The sequence below is a fragment of the Lycorma delicatula genome, chromosome 10 (genome assembly GCF_047948215.1).
Source record: "Lycorma delicatula isolate Av1 chromosome 10, ASM4794821v1, whole genome shotgun sequence".
NCBI lineage: Eukaryota > Metazoa > Arthropoda > Insecta > Hemiptera > Fulgoridae > Lycorma > Lycorma delicatula.
The window spans coordinates 98,728,363-98,746,712 of record NC_134464.1 but is presented as its reverse complement, the minus strand read 5'-3'; the positions used below and the strand labels follow the sequence as shown (position 1 = coordinate 98,746,712).

Genomic DNA, 18,350 nt, shown 5'->3' with positions numbered 1-18,350 from the left:
TTTTAAAAAATCAACTTGACATTATGCAGTATCACATAAATATGGAATATACAACTTAGTAATAAATGTTATGTTCCCATATACATCCATTATAAATATTCTATTTACAAATGTTAAAAAACAATAGTAAACATTTACATTAAAAAAATTGCAGTTTTCTTGATACAGTTAATTAAAATAACAATAACAAACACATAGAAGCATTTCTTCGTTTTTTTATTATAACCTGGAAGAAGGAAGACATTATACACAGTAACAGATAACTATCTGTAATATACTAATAAAAAAAAAATTACAATATTAAATCTAAAACCTAGTTTATAGAACACATAGCAAGTATAAATCATTCATAATTAACATCATAACTGATATTTCTTTAATTCAAAATACTGATTATTATCACTGAAAAAAATTGTGCATAACTGAATTACACAAAATGTTCAAAACTTCTATCATTACCATTTGTTATTTTTAAGTTAACTTTAGATTAAAATCAATTACATAAAAAGATTTCTGTAAATATAATTTATGCAATTTTTGCATATAGTAAAAACCTTTAAAAATTAAATTATGCACTATTTCACAAGCAATTACCTAAAAATTACAGATAACAGAAAAGGATCAACAAAAATTGATAATACTCTTTATATGTTTACAGTCATCAATCCAGTTTTGTATACGATACAGAACAGCAGGTGTTGGTAGCAGAGTAACACTTAACATTCCAACTGTCACAGTGCAAGCTTGAATTATAATGTTCATATGATATTAAAGGCAGTTAATATTAAGCATAAAAAAATCCATATTTTAATAACCCAAATGTAAAAAAATAAACAAAACACAAATTAAGAGCAACTTTAGAAAATGTAGTGTATAATATGGATGTTTACATTCATAAAACAAGAGATGTTTCTGGAAATTGAATAAAAGAGAGCTTGGTCAGTTTAGCAACCACAATGACAAGCAAATACACACATCACGGCTACTGTGAATCCAGATACCAACAGGGATTAAAGTAAAGAAAAATAAAAATTCCTTTACATTCTAAGCAGAGAATGATTTATATAACAACCAGGTACTATACATTTTGTAATAGCACATTCAGAATTTAGTGATTGTCTCAAAATTGCATTTTTGATTTGTATAAAAAAATAAAACCGAGATTATACTTTTGATTTCTTACAACTGTCCTCTGTTCATATAAAAATTATTTCAAGGTTTATTACCACATCATCAACTTAATGTTGCTTTATTTAAATAAGTTTTGTCGCTTTATAAAAGTACATCGTAATAGGCAAATAGGTGAATAAGACTACACCAATTTTCTCTACCATTACTCCTCAAAATCTTTCCCTACCTGTATTTATTTAAGTCTTCCTAAAATCTACCCGTCTTTTTCTAGTTCTTACTCTCAGCCTTTGGCCAATTATTTTTAGATTAAAGATTCTTTTGTTATTCTTTCTTTTTTAGATAGTTTGTGTCCAAACCATTTTAGTTTTCCCTGTTAAATTCATCCTAGATCTCACATTCAACGTCTTCTCATCCTTCCCAACATACTTCATCTCAATCACCTGTATTTCTAATCTTACAGTCACCCAAGACTGAACTACACATTAGAATAAAATTACATAATGTTGTTCATTTAAATTTTATTAGCAATTCATATATTAAACACTTTCATACAACCCCTTACACCATATACTTTTAAAAATTTAACGATCCAGTGCTTATGCTTATAATTGTAGATAACCTCTTTCATTCTCATTATTCCCTACCGCTATGGTTTGATTTTCTCTAAGCTTATTTGCATCCATTAATTTCCTCTGTAGTAAGGCAATTCTGGATTTTTATTACATCCAACACCTCTTTCCTTCTTAGTCCAGCCCAAACTTTCCCTTACACAAATATATCTTGCAATTACCAGCCATGCTTTCATACAGCCCAAATTGTCTTGCTGTTAAAAAACAAATGATTCTATATTTGAAATGCGCCTATGCCCAGTTCACTTCTGCTTTATAAATGTTGCGTACTGATGACTAGGTATTACATAGAACAAATTGATTTTTTTTTCTTTTTTACCTCCAGAACCACCGTTAGGTATTGCTTGAGGATGAGAAAGAACAATAAGTAGCGTATGAAAATGCCATGCCTGACCGAGATTCAAACCTAGGACCTCCGGATGAAAGGCCAAGACACTACCAACAACATACTGATTAAAACTAAACTTTGCCATTTAGATCAGCATTGCCAATTCAATATAACAAAATTCTTTTCAACCAAATACAGTTAAAAGTTTATGCAATACAGCCATCAACATACAAGTCATAAAATCGGAGTGTGTGTATTCAGGACACATTTTAAATTCACAATATTCAGTTGCCAAATTTTAAGAAAATGAAGATATAAACTATACAAAACCAGTCATGATCGCTAAGTACATATATGCAAATAATTATCATCATTAATCGTTCTGAATTGTACAATTATGAAATTAAATGAAATGCAAGATGAATTCAAAAAATAATAGAATTCCACAGCTTCATTATCATATTGATTATTAATAGACGCTCTTAAAAACCACAACTTATTAGTTCAAATATACTTATTTCATTATAAATTAATTACAATTTTGAATGTGAACACCTATCTCCTTTCCTCTGCATATGTACATGAAAATATTAATCTCTAGATATAGCTGTTTTGCTTATGTTACGTTGAATCATCATCTTATCAATTTAAATTTACTTATGAATAAATACATCATTTAAGCATGCATACACGCATATGTTCATTTTACAATGAACAAAGTTTAACAGAGAAAATCAATTTAAAGAAACAACACAAAAATCAATGAGCAGTATTGTGTGTTAACGGCAAAGTACATGTATTTTTATAAACCTTCAGAAAGTGCTTCTTTTTACAGTCTTCAAAATTTGAACATTTATGCTAAATGAAGCAAGATTCTCATAAAACAATAGAAGATATACAGTTAGATAAGACATTTTCAACATAAAAATTAATAACAGAAAATGACCGTAAATTAAAAAAATATTTAAAAAACCAACATCTTATGGAAGGATGAAAATCAATATAAGTTATGAGAGTATTGGGTTAATCAAGTAAACAGATATTTACAAAACTAGATTTCATTCTCTTTATACATATACAAAACTGTTAGTAAAATGGAAGAAATAAGAACATAAGACATCACAAATTATACAATAAGCAATTAAAAAATAACACTCTAAGAACGCCATTCTTCAAAATATCATCAAGGTTTTGGGTTAGTATCTTGATATAAAAAAATCTAGGGTTACCCATTCAATAAAACAAGTTAACAGTAATTATCCTAGTTAAAAAGTATTGAACATGTATGAAGCACAACTTATATATTACAATAAAATTTTTAATTTTTTAATAATTTGTTATACCAAATAAATAAAGAAAACTAATAAATAAATAAAATAATTCTTTATAGAGGTGAAAAATTACAGTGAAAATCAATTATACTTTACACACATGTTGAAAAGTATATTAATACTCTCATTACAACACTCATGGATTCAAAACTATTTTAATTCTAATTTAATAATTGTTTGTTAGTTGAATCACATCTCTAAGTTTTCTAAACAACCGGTATTTAATAAAAGTTTTTTAAATAACCAGTTTTTAATAAAACGAAATAAATGTAACATTTATTTTAATTCTACAAGTTGGATGCTACTTTACAGAGCTGGAAATACATTAAGTTTGAACAGCACTAGAAAAAACCAAGATGACACCTTCACCACCATTCCTAAAAATTAATAGATTCATATTGTTTGCAAATATCATTCTAGTGGAAACTACCTAAAACTCACCAACTCACCAGCTCAGGTCAGTTAAGCTTTCCTTTACAAAGGTTATTCACAAGGTATTAATTTTACTTAATGGTTAATAAATTTTTTTTTATACCTCATTCAATTTACACTTTCTCTACATAAAAATTAACATATAGAAAGAAGATTAAATAAATTCATTTAAGAAAAGTAATTCTATTATTTGAAAACATTTCTATCTTCATTTTGAAATAAATAATTACTTCACAAAGTTTGGCTTACAGTTTTCAAACACTTATTATACATACAATCTTTTCAAAAATTTCCAGGACTGAGGTAATTAAAAAAAAAAAAAAGAAAAGATTTTTAATAAAACAAAAAAAATATTTTTTCATAATTTAATTTGTATATGATCTACCTTAAAGCAATAACATTTAGATCTTTTATAAAGGTCATCAAAAGCCCTAAAAAAGTCTTCTTTTGGAATCGCCTTTAGGATGATTGTAACATTTTTTTACGGGTTTAACAACTAGCAACATTCCCTCTTCATGGATATCTTGGTTGTAGGCAATAGAAAGTACTTCATTTGGCTAAAAACAGCCTACAATGATGGCTGTGTGAACTGGCAAATGTCATGAAGCAGGAACCAATCCTTGGTTTTATGAAAATTCTAAACACTACAAATTCTGATGAAAGATTTCAAGGTATCTTGGTAGACAGCAGCAGTAATTCATGCACAGTAGACATTACTCAGTAATTAATGCAAATGTTTTCATTGCTACAGTTGGTTACCAGCCCCCCTCTTTCATTGTTTTCTATTGTTTTTTATCATCATGAAAATAAGAAAACCACTTGAACACTACGTGCTTGTTTTAGAAGAAGTTACTGTAACATTTTAGTTACAGTAACTTCTCGAGTTATGACCCCCTCGACTTAAAAAAATAAAAAAAATTTAAAAATGTATCAATTTTTTATAGTTTTCGTCTAATATAAAAATACATATATTTTTGAAAATCAAGTCTAAAAACAGTTTATAATTTTCTTTTTCTTCACAGTTTATAATTCTTAATAAATATTTGTTAAATAGGATTGAGACCAAAATTATTGAAATAGTTTGAAATAAGCGGCATTGGTGACGCACTCACTTTCTTCTGATTGGTGGTGCTAGTGAATTCTAGCGTATTCATGCAATCAATTGCATCATCTTTAGTTTTGTTGTGCAGTTAGTTGCCCTTCATATGTGCTTGCGTAAGGTGGATAATTGTTTTGTTATAAGCGTTTACTTAGTAAATACGTAAATAAGTACTTAATAAGTGTCTAGTTATAAGTAATTTTCATAGTGTAAATTGAAAATTTTTCTTACTTTTGTGATATTTTAGTCCCAAAATGGCTGGTAAACAATGAAAGAAAAAGAAAATAGATTTAGAGATGAAAATAAAATTAATAAAACAGCATGAGCGTGGCAAAATAGTGTCAAACTTGCCACATTAACATAAATTGTCGCATTTAACCATTTCAACAATAATAAAGGACAAAGAATGAATTCGTGAAGCAGTAAAATCAACAATCATCACAAAAAAACAAAATTATCCCAAACATGAAATGGAAAAATGTTTAAAGACTTGGATGGAAGATTTATTACAAAAGAATGTCCTACTAAGTCTTATGACTCTCTAAACTAAAAAGTGTAGCCTTTCCAAAGATTTAAAGAAGGAGGGTGACAACTATGACCAAAATTTCAATGCAAGCTCCAGCTGATTTGAAAGGTTTAAAGAACGTGAAAACTTCTATAATGTGAAGATTTGTGGAGAGGCAGCAAGTGCAGAATCGAAAGCTGCCAAAATCTTCAAGGACAATTATGAAGCAATGCTTGAAGAAGGAAATTATAGTATGCAGGAACAAATTTTTAATGTAGATAAATCCATCTTATATTGGAAAAAATTCTCGATCAGACATACATTCAAATAGAAGCTAAATGCATGCCCAGTTTTAAAGCATTTAAAGATGGTGCTACCCTTTTGTTGGGTGGAAATGTCGCTGGTTATTAACTGAAGCCATTTATAACATTCCCAAAACCCAAGAGCCTTCAAGGGAATCAGTAAGGACACATTACCACTTCATTATCATGCCAATAAGACATGGATGACAAATGCCTTTTTGAAGACTGGTTTAACAACTGCTTCATTGCAGAAGTAAAGAAATATTGTGATAAAAAAAATTGCTTTTAAAATTGTATTGCTTCTTGACAATACTCCAGATCCCCCTCCACACTTAGGAGAGTTCCATCCAAACATAAACGTGGTTTTACCGCACAAACATACTACAGCCGATGGATGAAGGATGAACTTCAAAGTGCATGATTTAAGAATCACTTTTGCCCAAGCAACTGCGGGAACTGAGCAAGATCAGATATTGAGAGAATTTTGGAAAAATTATAAATTATTTTCATGCAATAAAGAATATATCAGGATGGTCCAATGTAAAATCAAAATGTATTAACGGCATATGGAAAAACTATTAAAAAGGTTTAATAACAATACGAACTTTAGTAGAGAAGAGGAAACACAATCTGCTCAACAATTAAATCTGAAAGTTAATAATGAAGATGTAAATCAACTTTTGGAAAATAATGTGGAGGAACTCACAAATTAAGACCCGATTCAGACTGAGGAACAACAAGTTGCAGATAAAAATGTAATGGAGCTAAAAGAACTGAATGAACATGAAGAACCGTCCAAAAAAATTTGTACTGAAAGAAATGGCATCAGCTTTTAGCAAAATCAATGAGGCAATTAAGGAATTTGAAAATATGGACTCTGACTATAGATTTTCAAAGGTACACGCAACAGGTGATGCATTGTACCTTCAAATCATCTGTGCTATCAGTAGCACAAATGATGGCGATAATTTAGAATAATGAATCAGAAATAGAGGCTATTAATTTTGATGTACATATGTCTAATATAATTATATTATTTATTTTTAAATGAAATCTGACTTGTCTGAGGTTGCAGAACCGAACCCCATCGTAAATCGAGAAGAACTGTATTACTATAAGTAATATAAAACTACTTTTTTTTTCATTTGTCCACCTTGGAGCCAAACTTGCTTTGTTGATGTAAACATATCCCCAAGCAAGATTCAGGAGGAGTTCTTCACTCCTACAATTCTTCCATCATCTTTGTCTGAAAAATCTTAATCAACATCATAGACACTGTGCGCCACAAGATTGCTCAGTCTGTAGTAGACTAGTCCCAATGATATTCTCTCAGGTGAGCACAACGAATACTCTAAAACACGCTTCCCTATGATGCAAGAACTGATCACATATGAACACGGTGTTCTGCAATATTCTCCTCCCAATAATTGCAATCCACGAAAGGTCTCAACGTCCGCACACACAGGTATGCTTTAAAACCTCCATGACTGGTAAGGAACTGGGCCAGCTGATTCCTCAGTTCCTCATGTTTGGGAATCTATCTGAAGGTCCATCTTCCCTTTTGTTGACCAATCCCATATATAACTACTCCTTAGCAAATTTCTTCTACATATTTCATCAGCAATAAGTGATGAAGGTTCAACTTTTAACCTTTCCATTGATATTGAGAAAAAACCGATTAAAGAATTGCTGTTTCTCAAAAATGTTATCAATATTGAAAGGGTTACCTAGTAAATTTTAAATCACCTGTGGTCAGCTCTTTTAGAATACAATTGCCAGACTTTCTTGTCAGGTTACATATTAATAAAATTTCTGTTTTTTATGCTCAGTACAGGCCCTTAGAAGTTTTAAATAACATAAAAATATATACAGCTAGTAATTTTTAAGTAAACTAATAAATTAATATGTTAATATAAAAAATGTTTACATAACATCTGATAATGTATTTAAACAAATGAAGACTGTTAAAAAAATAATATACTGTGTATAAATAATCATATCATAAGTTAATTTTACCCAAAAATGGTTTTCTTCATTGTTACTTTGAATGCAACAGGTTTTTTTTAAGCAAAGTATACACATGGAAGACATTGTCATAAGAAATTCACGATGCGAGAAGCTAGAAAATTCATGCTTAATGTATCACCATATTGCAAGCTATAACTGGGAAATAAAATAATTGAAAATAATCTAAGGATCTTTGAGAAATTGGACATAATATTATTATTAACAGAGTCACTGCCTATCTTTTCTTAACTTTTTTTGTTTCACTTTTTATAGCTGTATACTCAAGAATCACAATTCCAAAGTAACATACTTCTCACCAATGGTGAGTACACATTCGTTACAGACCGAAAAATTCACCTAAATGAAAAACAATGCAAGTCTTAATGGTTCTCAATTGTTACAACAGCAATAATTTAAGTTATAATAAAATTTAGATTAAGAGATGCAGGCTTACAGTATAATATGTACATTGTAAATTATTCTTAAACAGAGAACTAAAGAAACAAGATAAATGTTGGATACTTACTTTGATGGATATTTATTCCTTGAACGAAGAGCAGGTATTACTCAAATTCATTATACTGTCCACAAAATGATGCACGATTTTTTTTTAAATTAAAATTTTTACAATAAAATCTGATTTTATAAAATTTTTTTACAACATGGAATTCAATAAATATTCTACATAAATATGTACTGCATTTTTTCCCATGATAAGCGATGAAAATTATTTTAAAATTTACAAATGCAATATAAATTTTATAAAACAATATTTTTAATAACTACTAAAAATATTTTTCAGAAGCTGTAATGACAAATTTCAGTGATCTTTTTTACAGTTTTGTTTAATTTTATCACTTAGTAGTTTTAAAAAACAAATATCTAGTTTATTCATATTTAATTACACTTCCATGTTCCTGAACATTTTATGTAAACAAATAAATAATAAGAGTTAAATACAGAAATGGTAAATCCAAGTGACTTCTCAAGCTAGTTATGTAACGAACTTTCATTGTAAACAATAAATCATTAATATTATCAACAAATTTTAATCCAACCAAACCAATAAAAATAATTCTAATAAAATGTAAAAACATTTCTACGTACCTATTTTTTCTAAACATGAAAGAAAATTAATTTGATATTAAATTTAAAATAATCAAGTATCTAGATAAAAGTTAAAATAAATAAAAATTGGTCATCTAATCAGAAAATTTAATAAATATTCTAACATAAATTACTTTACCGTTTTTGAAACTTGAAACTGTTATACATTTATACAAATATACACACAAATTGTACTTTAATATAAAACTTAAACATTATTTAATATAAAACTTATACTCTCGCATTCATAAATAAGTATCACAACACACGTGCATGCCCACACACACACACACACACACACACATATATATATATATATATATATATATATATATATATATATATATATATATATATATATATATATATATATATATATATATATTACAGAGAGAGGGGGGAGTTGTGAGGAAGATACATACACACACACACACTCACACACACGCACGCATGCACGCACACACACACACGCACACACACACACACACACACACACACACACACACACACACACACACACACACACGTTTAAAACACATAGCAGCTGTCTCCACTCACTTTGACTATGAGATAATTCTCCAAATATTATAAACATCAGATAAGGTAAGCACTGGTTAACCAAGAAAAAGTCAAGATGTGTAACTACTGCAAAAACTAAGATAAAGGTTTTGTGATTCAACAATAATAACAGAAATACAGTATATTATCAATAGAATGAAACATGACATTGTGAAAATGTGAAGTACTCTTTACTGTAGAACAGTCCAGCAGCATAGCTTTAACCTGTTGTATTCAATCACTTGGATTAAAAATTATTAATTCTGATTTTGTCAAAATAAATTTTTCTATGTTTTACTCTTAATGGAAAAATCATATTAGTCAAGATTTATGTGATTTTATAATTAATATAAGCAAATAAAATGAGGAGTTAACATTCAAAAAGTGTTTAGTCACAAAAAATGTAATATTGAGTTGTTGGTACCATTGAATTCACATATGTTATATAAATGCATTTTATCTTACCTCTTATGTTTTAAATGTAAGAGGAAAGATAGAAAGAACTCTTATGTTTTGTCCACTACCTACTTTGGTTCTAACTGTTTTGTCCATCTAGCGACAGAGAGCGAATCAGGTAGGAAATCATACATGCGCAGTCAGTGTCTACGTAAGTGTAGTTAACAGTTTATAAGTTGTACTTGTTTTAAACATGCTATGAAGTAATCTATTATTTTTTTGAAGTATTATTTTCATTCTTTAAGTTTCTAATATTTTTGTAATGGATGAAGTAGATGGAAGTGTCATTGTTGGGTCATATAATACAGGAAGTAGTAAAAGGAAAGTATCTGGAGGTAAATGAGAGTCAAAGCAAGGTATGTAGCACCAAAAAAAGCTCTAAGTTTCAGTCTTGCAAACACTAAAAAAGGTTTTCTTGTTCAACGATACGACAAAATGATGTAAAAATTTCAGGGAGAATTTTAAAAAAATATCCAATAAAGTATGACAAGACAATATTATTAGTTCCCTGGTAAAACTATGCCAGTAAAACGGCATAGGTCTAGACCAGATACTTTAAACAAAAAACTGAAACCAGGCGATGAACATGATAATAATGAATGATGATAGAATAACTGTTTATAAAGTTTTTTCTTCAAATAATAGACATTTGTCACACTTTGCTAACGAACATAACTAAAAAGAAACATACTGGCCAGGCAATTAAGGAACAACAGCGAGGAGACCAAAAAAGCAAAAAGAATGTCACAAAAAAGATAAGGTGAGGGAATTTATTGTAAATTTAACAAATTTATTGAAAATTTAACAAGTTCACTGCCGTGACAAAAATAATCAAAACTTCCAAAAAACAAAAATGAGAGACAAATTCATCAGGGAAGTGTATTTGGTGCCGAGAGATGAAATTGTCTGTCTAGTCAAGAAAATTGAATAAAATCATGCGAAGTGCAAGAGATATTTCAGTATCTCTTGATCAATGTTATTTGATGTGCCATGTAACTAAGAAAAAGTTGTAGAATTTGAAAATATTCTTAGCAATTTTGTAGCGATAATTTTGATAAAGTTATACGCCATCAAATTTTTATAATATTTCTTTCAGGACTATATTCTGTGCAATATCTGTTTTTCAATTTTTATGGCTAAAACCTAATGACAATTTAGGTTTGAGCAGTTGGAAAAAAACTTTTGGCTTGATTAACATCAGATTTCTTGTCTTCCTGCTTAACATATACTATAAAGTGTAAACAAAATAAACTTAGAACACACAATCTCTTTTGTACTTCAAGAGTAATGTTTTTAAACTGAATTCTAAGAAAAAAATAGCTCAGGCCCACTTACTATCTCGTGTTATTTTAGAACTACTGTATATCACTCTTAGTTTTTTAGATAATACTTTTAATTGTATTTGTAAATTTTGGGTTTGTTATGGATGAAAAACCTAATAACTTTATTCGAACGTAACTGATACCTTCACTGTATAATTTTTTAAAGTATTTTTACTTTTTTAATAAATTATTAAAATTGTTTCCATTTATTTACCGTAAGTCCTATTACAATAAAAAAAAAGTTGTGCTGGATAAAATCACTTAAGTCATTAATTTTCTTGTGTCATATCACTTAAGTCAATTTTCTAAAAGAGAAAATCGACTGAACAAAATTTAATTCAACTGGTGGATGTATATTAGCCAAATAAGTTATTTAAAAACCCTAGTTGGCTTTCAAAGGTTCGAAAATGTTTATGAAAGAGAAAAATGTTCCTCCTGTAAAACTAAATTTTTTTACCTTTTACTTTTAAATGCTTTTACCTTCCATCCAATGAATAAAAATTGTATTTATTAATTTTTTTAAAATAATAACATTTTAATATAGTAGGCCTATTATTTTATATCAATGCAAAAGCTGTATAATTAAAAAAAATTAATTTAATTTAATGAATTCTCTCTAAACTACCCAACCAGTTTTTTCCTTTAATAATTTTAAAAAGGTTCCATAATTATTTTCCTATGGTTTTTTGTTTGTTTTTATAATATAAAATTGTAATAATAAATAAATGAATAACGATCGAAAAAACAATAATGAATATATAAAAAATTTATAACAAATTATTTTAAAAAAATTAACAGATTTTCAATTCAGTATTGACAATGATTTTTTTTTTGTTTACAGTAATTTAATAAAAAGGTTCCTTAATTATTTTCATAAGGTTTGAAGCAAATGGATGTAGGCAAATATTTTGTTACAATATTTCTGTTTTGGTAACGTAATGTTTAAAAAATATTTACTGTAACAGATAATTCATTTAACGATGAATATTTTTTGCAACCTCATAATTGATGTCTACTATAAGATTATAAGGGACTATTTCAAAATTCAGGACGTTTTCCAGAGCACATAATAATGTGGGACAATGTACAAAATCGGAGATGGATGATCAGCCTATAACTATATCAACTGTTTTATTTGAAAAGTTCTGATTGTCTGACATAGCTGAGAGTGTGTTAATGAACACGGGTGCTGTTAGGCATGACAACATAGTCTAACAGGTTCTAGCCACACTCAAGACGCCTGTTTCAAAAATATTATAATAGCTTAATGCGTTTGCGAATAATATATTTGTTGTTGCTGGTATGAAATTATTTATGTGACAAAACACTTTTTGAATGTTAGCTGCTCCTCATATATAATTTTAGATATGCTTTACTTATTATTTATGAGTTACACACTAAAAATTTGGTGATGCTAAAATAACTAAAATTTTTAAATAAAATGTGATTCTAAGTATATAATTTCTTTAAAAAAAAAAATTATATATATATATGGTTATATTTTTTCTCTTTTGAAAAAGGATATCAACTGCAAGTCATTACATACTTAATACAACAGCGTTTGGTAACCTATGAATAAAATCTGTCCCATTTTCATTTAACATGTTATACTTATGCTTCACACATTTTTACCATAGAATGCCTACTCTTAGAAATTTTAGATATAAAGAAGCAATTAACTGGACACTAGGAGTCAGTCATTTTACCATTACTTTTATGTTTACCAGTTCTTACTTAAAAAAAAATTAAATATCAAAATAGACAAATATATATATATATATTTTTTTAATTTATCAATAACAAATTATTCCTTTCCGGTTTCAACTGAACTAATAAATAAATTTTGATGAATACACAATACGATTAAGCTGATAAAAGCAAATTGTAATGTTAACCTTTATGTATGTGAAGGTGTAATGTGTATATATGTGTGAAGAAGCCTTGATAAACGTTTTTAAAAAATATAAAAATAGTAGTCTGACATCTGTAAAACATAACTATAAACACTGCATTACTTAAATATATAACTAAATTCAACATTTTGTTGTTAACAAAAAATCTTTTTATAAAAATAATAACAGTTTAAAATAAATGGAAGAAAACTATATGAGTATTTTTTACAAATTTGAAAAAAGAGTATTTTTTACAAATTTGAAAAAAAATAACATTCCAACCGGTTATAAATATTCATAGAGAAATAATAACAGTATTAATAAAATCTTACACTGATCATTGTGAGAACTTAAGTTAATTAATGTTAACGACTAAGGTGAGACAATCTTTTCCGTGGGTTTAAACAGCATATCAGTAATCGACAAGAGGTCTGTAACAGAAAAAAGATTTTAGTTAATGTAATAGTTAGTCCACTAAGTCCTTGATTACTTTTGTACTGTATAGTATAAAATAATATGTGCAAATTACACTCTTCAGCAAACCTTTTTTTTAATAAGCTGTTTTTTTTAGAAGTAGGTTAAGTTTGAAGATATCAGTAAAAAGTATAGATTGCAAAAAATGGTTGTAGGTAATTTTCAGTAATGATTACAATTTAATTTTCCACATGGTGATATACTAAATTTAACAATATACCTTCAGATACCAGATTTGTTTACTAAATGAACCAATATTAACAAAATAAATCATCAAAATGATTTTTTTAAAAATATCATTGCATTCACTACAATTACAATAAAACGGTACTACCTTTTATTAAAAAAGCACTGAAAGTTAAATAAGCTCATACTAGATAATATTTAACCACATCTCTATACAAAATAACACTGTAAAAAGCTATTCCTAAATTTAATACCAATACTTGGCTGTTCAGATAACTTAGTTGCCATAGCAATATGTTGTGCATTATAGTACCCATAACCTTATTTCACATCCAACTACTAACTTTTCTGTTCTGTAACATCACACAAAGTGAAACACAGAATCTGTAACTGAAATTCACTCCAAGCATTTTGCTTACATGGCATGATTTGTCTTTTGCAAATGAAATGAGGTTCAGAGATGATTGTGTTAAATTTATAGTATGAGTAACACTGCTGTGATAACTGGTGCCAGAATTTTTGAATAGCCATTTTCCTTTATAATTTGGTGAAAAAAAAATGAATTGTTGATTCATCTACACAGAGATTAAATTTTTTCAAGTGAAAACTGAAACAGTTCAGAAAACATCACTTTCAAATTTTTATTACCCTTTTCCTATAGAATATCATTAGTAAAAATGATATTCTACAACACTTTAAAGATTTCAACTATTTAAAATATGTACTTTATTTTCAGTCTGAACAGCACAATAACTAGATCTGATCTAAACAATCTGGAAAATCATTGAGCTTCCAAACAAGATATCAGCTACTTACACAATGTCACCAGAATAAATATTTTTATTGAATATCAATTTATTTTATTAAAACTAACAGCAAGTTAAGAAAAGTAGGTTTACAATATTTTAGGCAAGTTTAAGTTCAGGAAATTTAATTTTTATTATACACATATAGAAATACAAATATACACCGGATAAGATGCCAAAATAAAGCATTTAAAAAAGACCTGGCTTTTAAATTATACATTTATCATTCCCTTAAAAAAAGAACCCTTAGCAACAAAATTTATGAAATAGCTTGTAAAAATGTTGTTAACTTACTTATTTCTCTTGGCAACTGTTTCTGGGCTCTTACTGCTGGAAGACCTACTTCTGCTTTTACTTTTACTTCTACTTCTACTTCTAGAGCGACTACGCCGGTGATGATGACGACGGCGATGTGATGACCTATAAAAAAAATAATTCTACAATAATAAAATAACAATTGTTTTCACAATACAAAGTAAGGTCAGAAATGTTTATCACTCATGATCGTGATTTTCACTCACAGATGTTTATCACAGATGATTTTCCTTTAATCTTTGTATGCCTAACTTACATGTTTTGATGTTATTTATCCTATCTGAATCCGTTTTACTAATGGTAAACAACCTGACCATAAGAAAAAATGACAGTCTACATATCATTTGAAAAATTAACTCGGTAAAGCATCTATCTGTCAACTCAAAAATGGTTTACTACAAATTTTTTACTTATTTTGGGACCATAAAAAATAATAAGAAAAAATGAAGGCCCATTAAATTTCCAACTATTTCTACATAAACATTTTTGTTTGTCGTTTTAAATAATAAGACGGTATCTTATCATTATTAAGACATCCAATTTATATCAACAAACTGTTATTCTATAAATATGCATATCATACATTCATGATGTATGTCATAGAACATGCAAGTGTGGTAGAAAGATTTCAATTAGCAATATAAAAATAGGGGAACCCACAGTAAAATCATCAGGTTGTGTGAAAAGTTTGTGTTAAAATGTAATTTTGTTTTACAATTACATTTAGTATGTTATGACTTAATAAAAAAAAACCCCATCAGTGTGAGAACAACAATACCAGTTACTTACGACAACTGAAAAAGATTAAGAAAGTTGTTAAAAATAGTTTATTATAAAGTTTGATTTGATTTTTCTTTACAACAGTTTATGTTTTTAAATTAATATCATCACTGGTTATGGATAAAAACATAGTAAGGAGAAGCAATTAATTTTTACCGTCTTCTGGAACTTGAAGAAAGATGTTCGGGGCTAGAGGAGGAACTGAATGATCGAGAAGATACAGAACTGTATCGGTCTTCAGCAGCAGCTTCATCTGCATAATACTGATGACGTTTCTGTCTTTCTCTACAAAAATAAACAAATATAATAAATTAAAAGAATTAATTAAATAATGCACATTCATCAAATAAATATATTAAAGAATACACAGTGCAAATAGAAAAAAAAAATTATACATATACTAAATATTCAATGGCAAATTATTCACATCAATCAGATGTTAAGTAGCCACCTTCTTAGTTTGTCAGCTTCAACAGCTTCTAATTTTTCCTTTCTTTTTATTTTAATAAAACAAAGCGTTAACATGAACATATTATAGAACTGAAAGATAATATTCAACTATTAAAGGCTGGAATTGGAAACACTACTGTGAAGGAACATAAGACTATTATCTGTGAAGGAACATAGACTAGTTAGAGCTGTACTTTGTGAAGCTATAAACAAAATGCCAATTTTGAGACATTATTATACTTCACCATTAGTTCAAAGCAACTTCCGATAGGCAAGATTAATATTATTAAAAGAAAATTTCCTATATCCTTTTTTTTATTCAAAGACTGTTCAGTTTTCCTTTTTTTGTCATCCTGTAAAATTAATAAAACTGAAATATATAATATTCATATTATATAACTGATAAAATTAGCAAAAATGAATCACATGTAACACAAAATCCTTACAAAATGAATGATAATAAAATTATAACATTTCATCAAGAAAGGTTTAGAAGAAGTGGACATATTTCCTCACAAAATATAGGAATTATCTGAAGAGAAGTTAATTCAATTTTTCATAGTTTACAAGTTGGAATATTAATCTTTATAATTCTTATGGTCTGCAATGTTTGACTTTCTTTTAAATATATAATAAAATAAAAAATATTTTAAAAAATTAAGTCAAAAAAATATTTTCTTCTGAAGATTCTTAAAAACATTTATTTACATAAGCCTGTTTCACATAATAGATATACAGAAACAAAAGCACTGTTCAACACAAATAGCCATTTTGTGAATTTCAAAGGTTTCAGATCATTCTACTTGGCACAATTGGTATACCAGTCTGTATTCAAAATAAGAAAATTTCAATGAAATTCTATCTTACAGAATCATTCATAAGTACGATCTAAGAAATTTTTCTTAATGAGAATATTTTTTTTTTTAAATAAGAAAATAGAGGAATGTTTACTGCACTGATTATTGAAAAAAAATGTTTACAACACTGATTAAGAGATGAAAAATTGTGCTACCATTACAATTTTTTTAGATAATGAATCTGTTTTGGTACCATATTTAAAAATACTTTAAAATAAAAATTACACATTTTTGAAAAATTTAAATCAGATTTATTGTTTACCAAATCTAAACATCATATTCAAGATTAAATTTTCCATTAAGTACTTTTTTAAGCATAAGAATTTTTAAATTGCTGTTACTGATTTTTATATTCTTTTTTTGTTTTTTTAAGCATTTTTCTTTCTTTTTCTTTTAAATTTCTGTTTGTCATTCCATATATTTTTTTTCACAATTTTACAGTCCACATTTTTATTTTGTAAATGCCTATTATTATTTTTTAAATAATTTAATGTGTTGATAATATAATTTAATTAATATAAAATTATTATCTATATTATATAAAGAGGAAGAGGTTTTTTTTATTTAATCGGGATAAACAAAAACTACTGATCAATCGCAACTAAAGTTTTACCCATGTTTCTTGGCATAACTTAGAAGGTTTATAGATATATTTCATCTCAAAAAAACATTAAAAACAACAGTAAAAAAAACACATTAAAAAGGTAATGCTACACTACCTCCAAATGTAATATGTTGACTCTCCACTAGGCGGCAGATATGTTACGCTCAGCCAACAACTTTTTACACAGTGTATTGGCTCACTGCTAGTGAGCCAGTAAAACAGCAGCTTCACTAGTTAGAGCATTATAGTGACCCCTAAGCTGATGAGAACAGGTAATCTTATATTGTTGTGACAGTCAAATGCAATGTGTGACCGAGTTTCATCACTATTATGATCATTAAAAACATTCCTCTATGTTTTTGAAGATAGATATTATCTAACTATTGCGCTAAATAATAATGAACATAAAACAGTTTCCTGCATGCAATTTTATGCTTATCGACTTATGGTTTGAGGTAACATTGACAATTTTTACATTATTACAGAAACTTATTTAATCAATACTGTGTTGACATGATCAAAATGATCACTGAAGGATTAGCCTTTATTTGTAATAACAAAAAATAATTACGTGCTGATGATTACATTCATCTTCGAGATACTGTACTAGACACTAATGTTAATGCTAACAATATGGGTAAAAGTATCAGATTTCCCTCATCTTTCACTGGTTCACCACTGTATAAGCACGAGAAATCTCAAGATCCTATGATATACATGTGTAAAACATAGGCATCCAGATTTATTTATAACTTCTATGCGCAATCCTGAATGGTTAG

General features: G+C 27.9%; 1 protein-coding gene across 1 annotated transcript in view; it reads right to left on the bottom strand.

The window, feature by feature from the left end:
- Window positions 1-12,097: 12,097 nt before the first annotated feature.
- The window catches only part of LOC142331492 (CLK4-associating serine/arginine rich protein-like), a 72,646-nt gene continuing 66,393 nt past the window's right edge, over window positions 12,098-18,350 (bottom strand). Inside the window, exons 18-20 of the mRNA XM_075377438.1 lie at window positions 15,817-15,945; window positions 14,860-14,985; window positions 12,098-13,530 (exon numbers count right to left, since the gene is read on the bottom strand). Of these exons, the coding sequence (XP_075233553.1) occupies window positions 13,512-13,530; window positions 14,860-14,985; window positions 15,817-15,945 (274 nt within the window). The 3' untranslated portion in view covers window positions 12,098-13,511. The remainder of the gene's footprint in view (window positions 13,531-14,859; window positions 14,986-15,816; window positions 15,946-18,350) is intronic.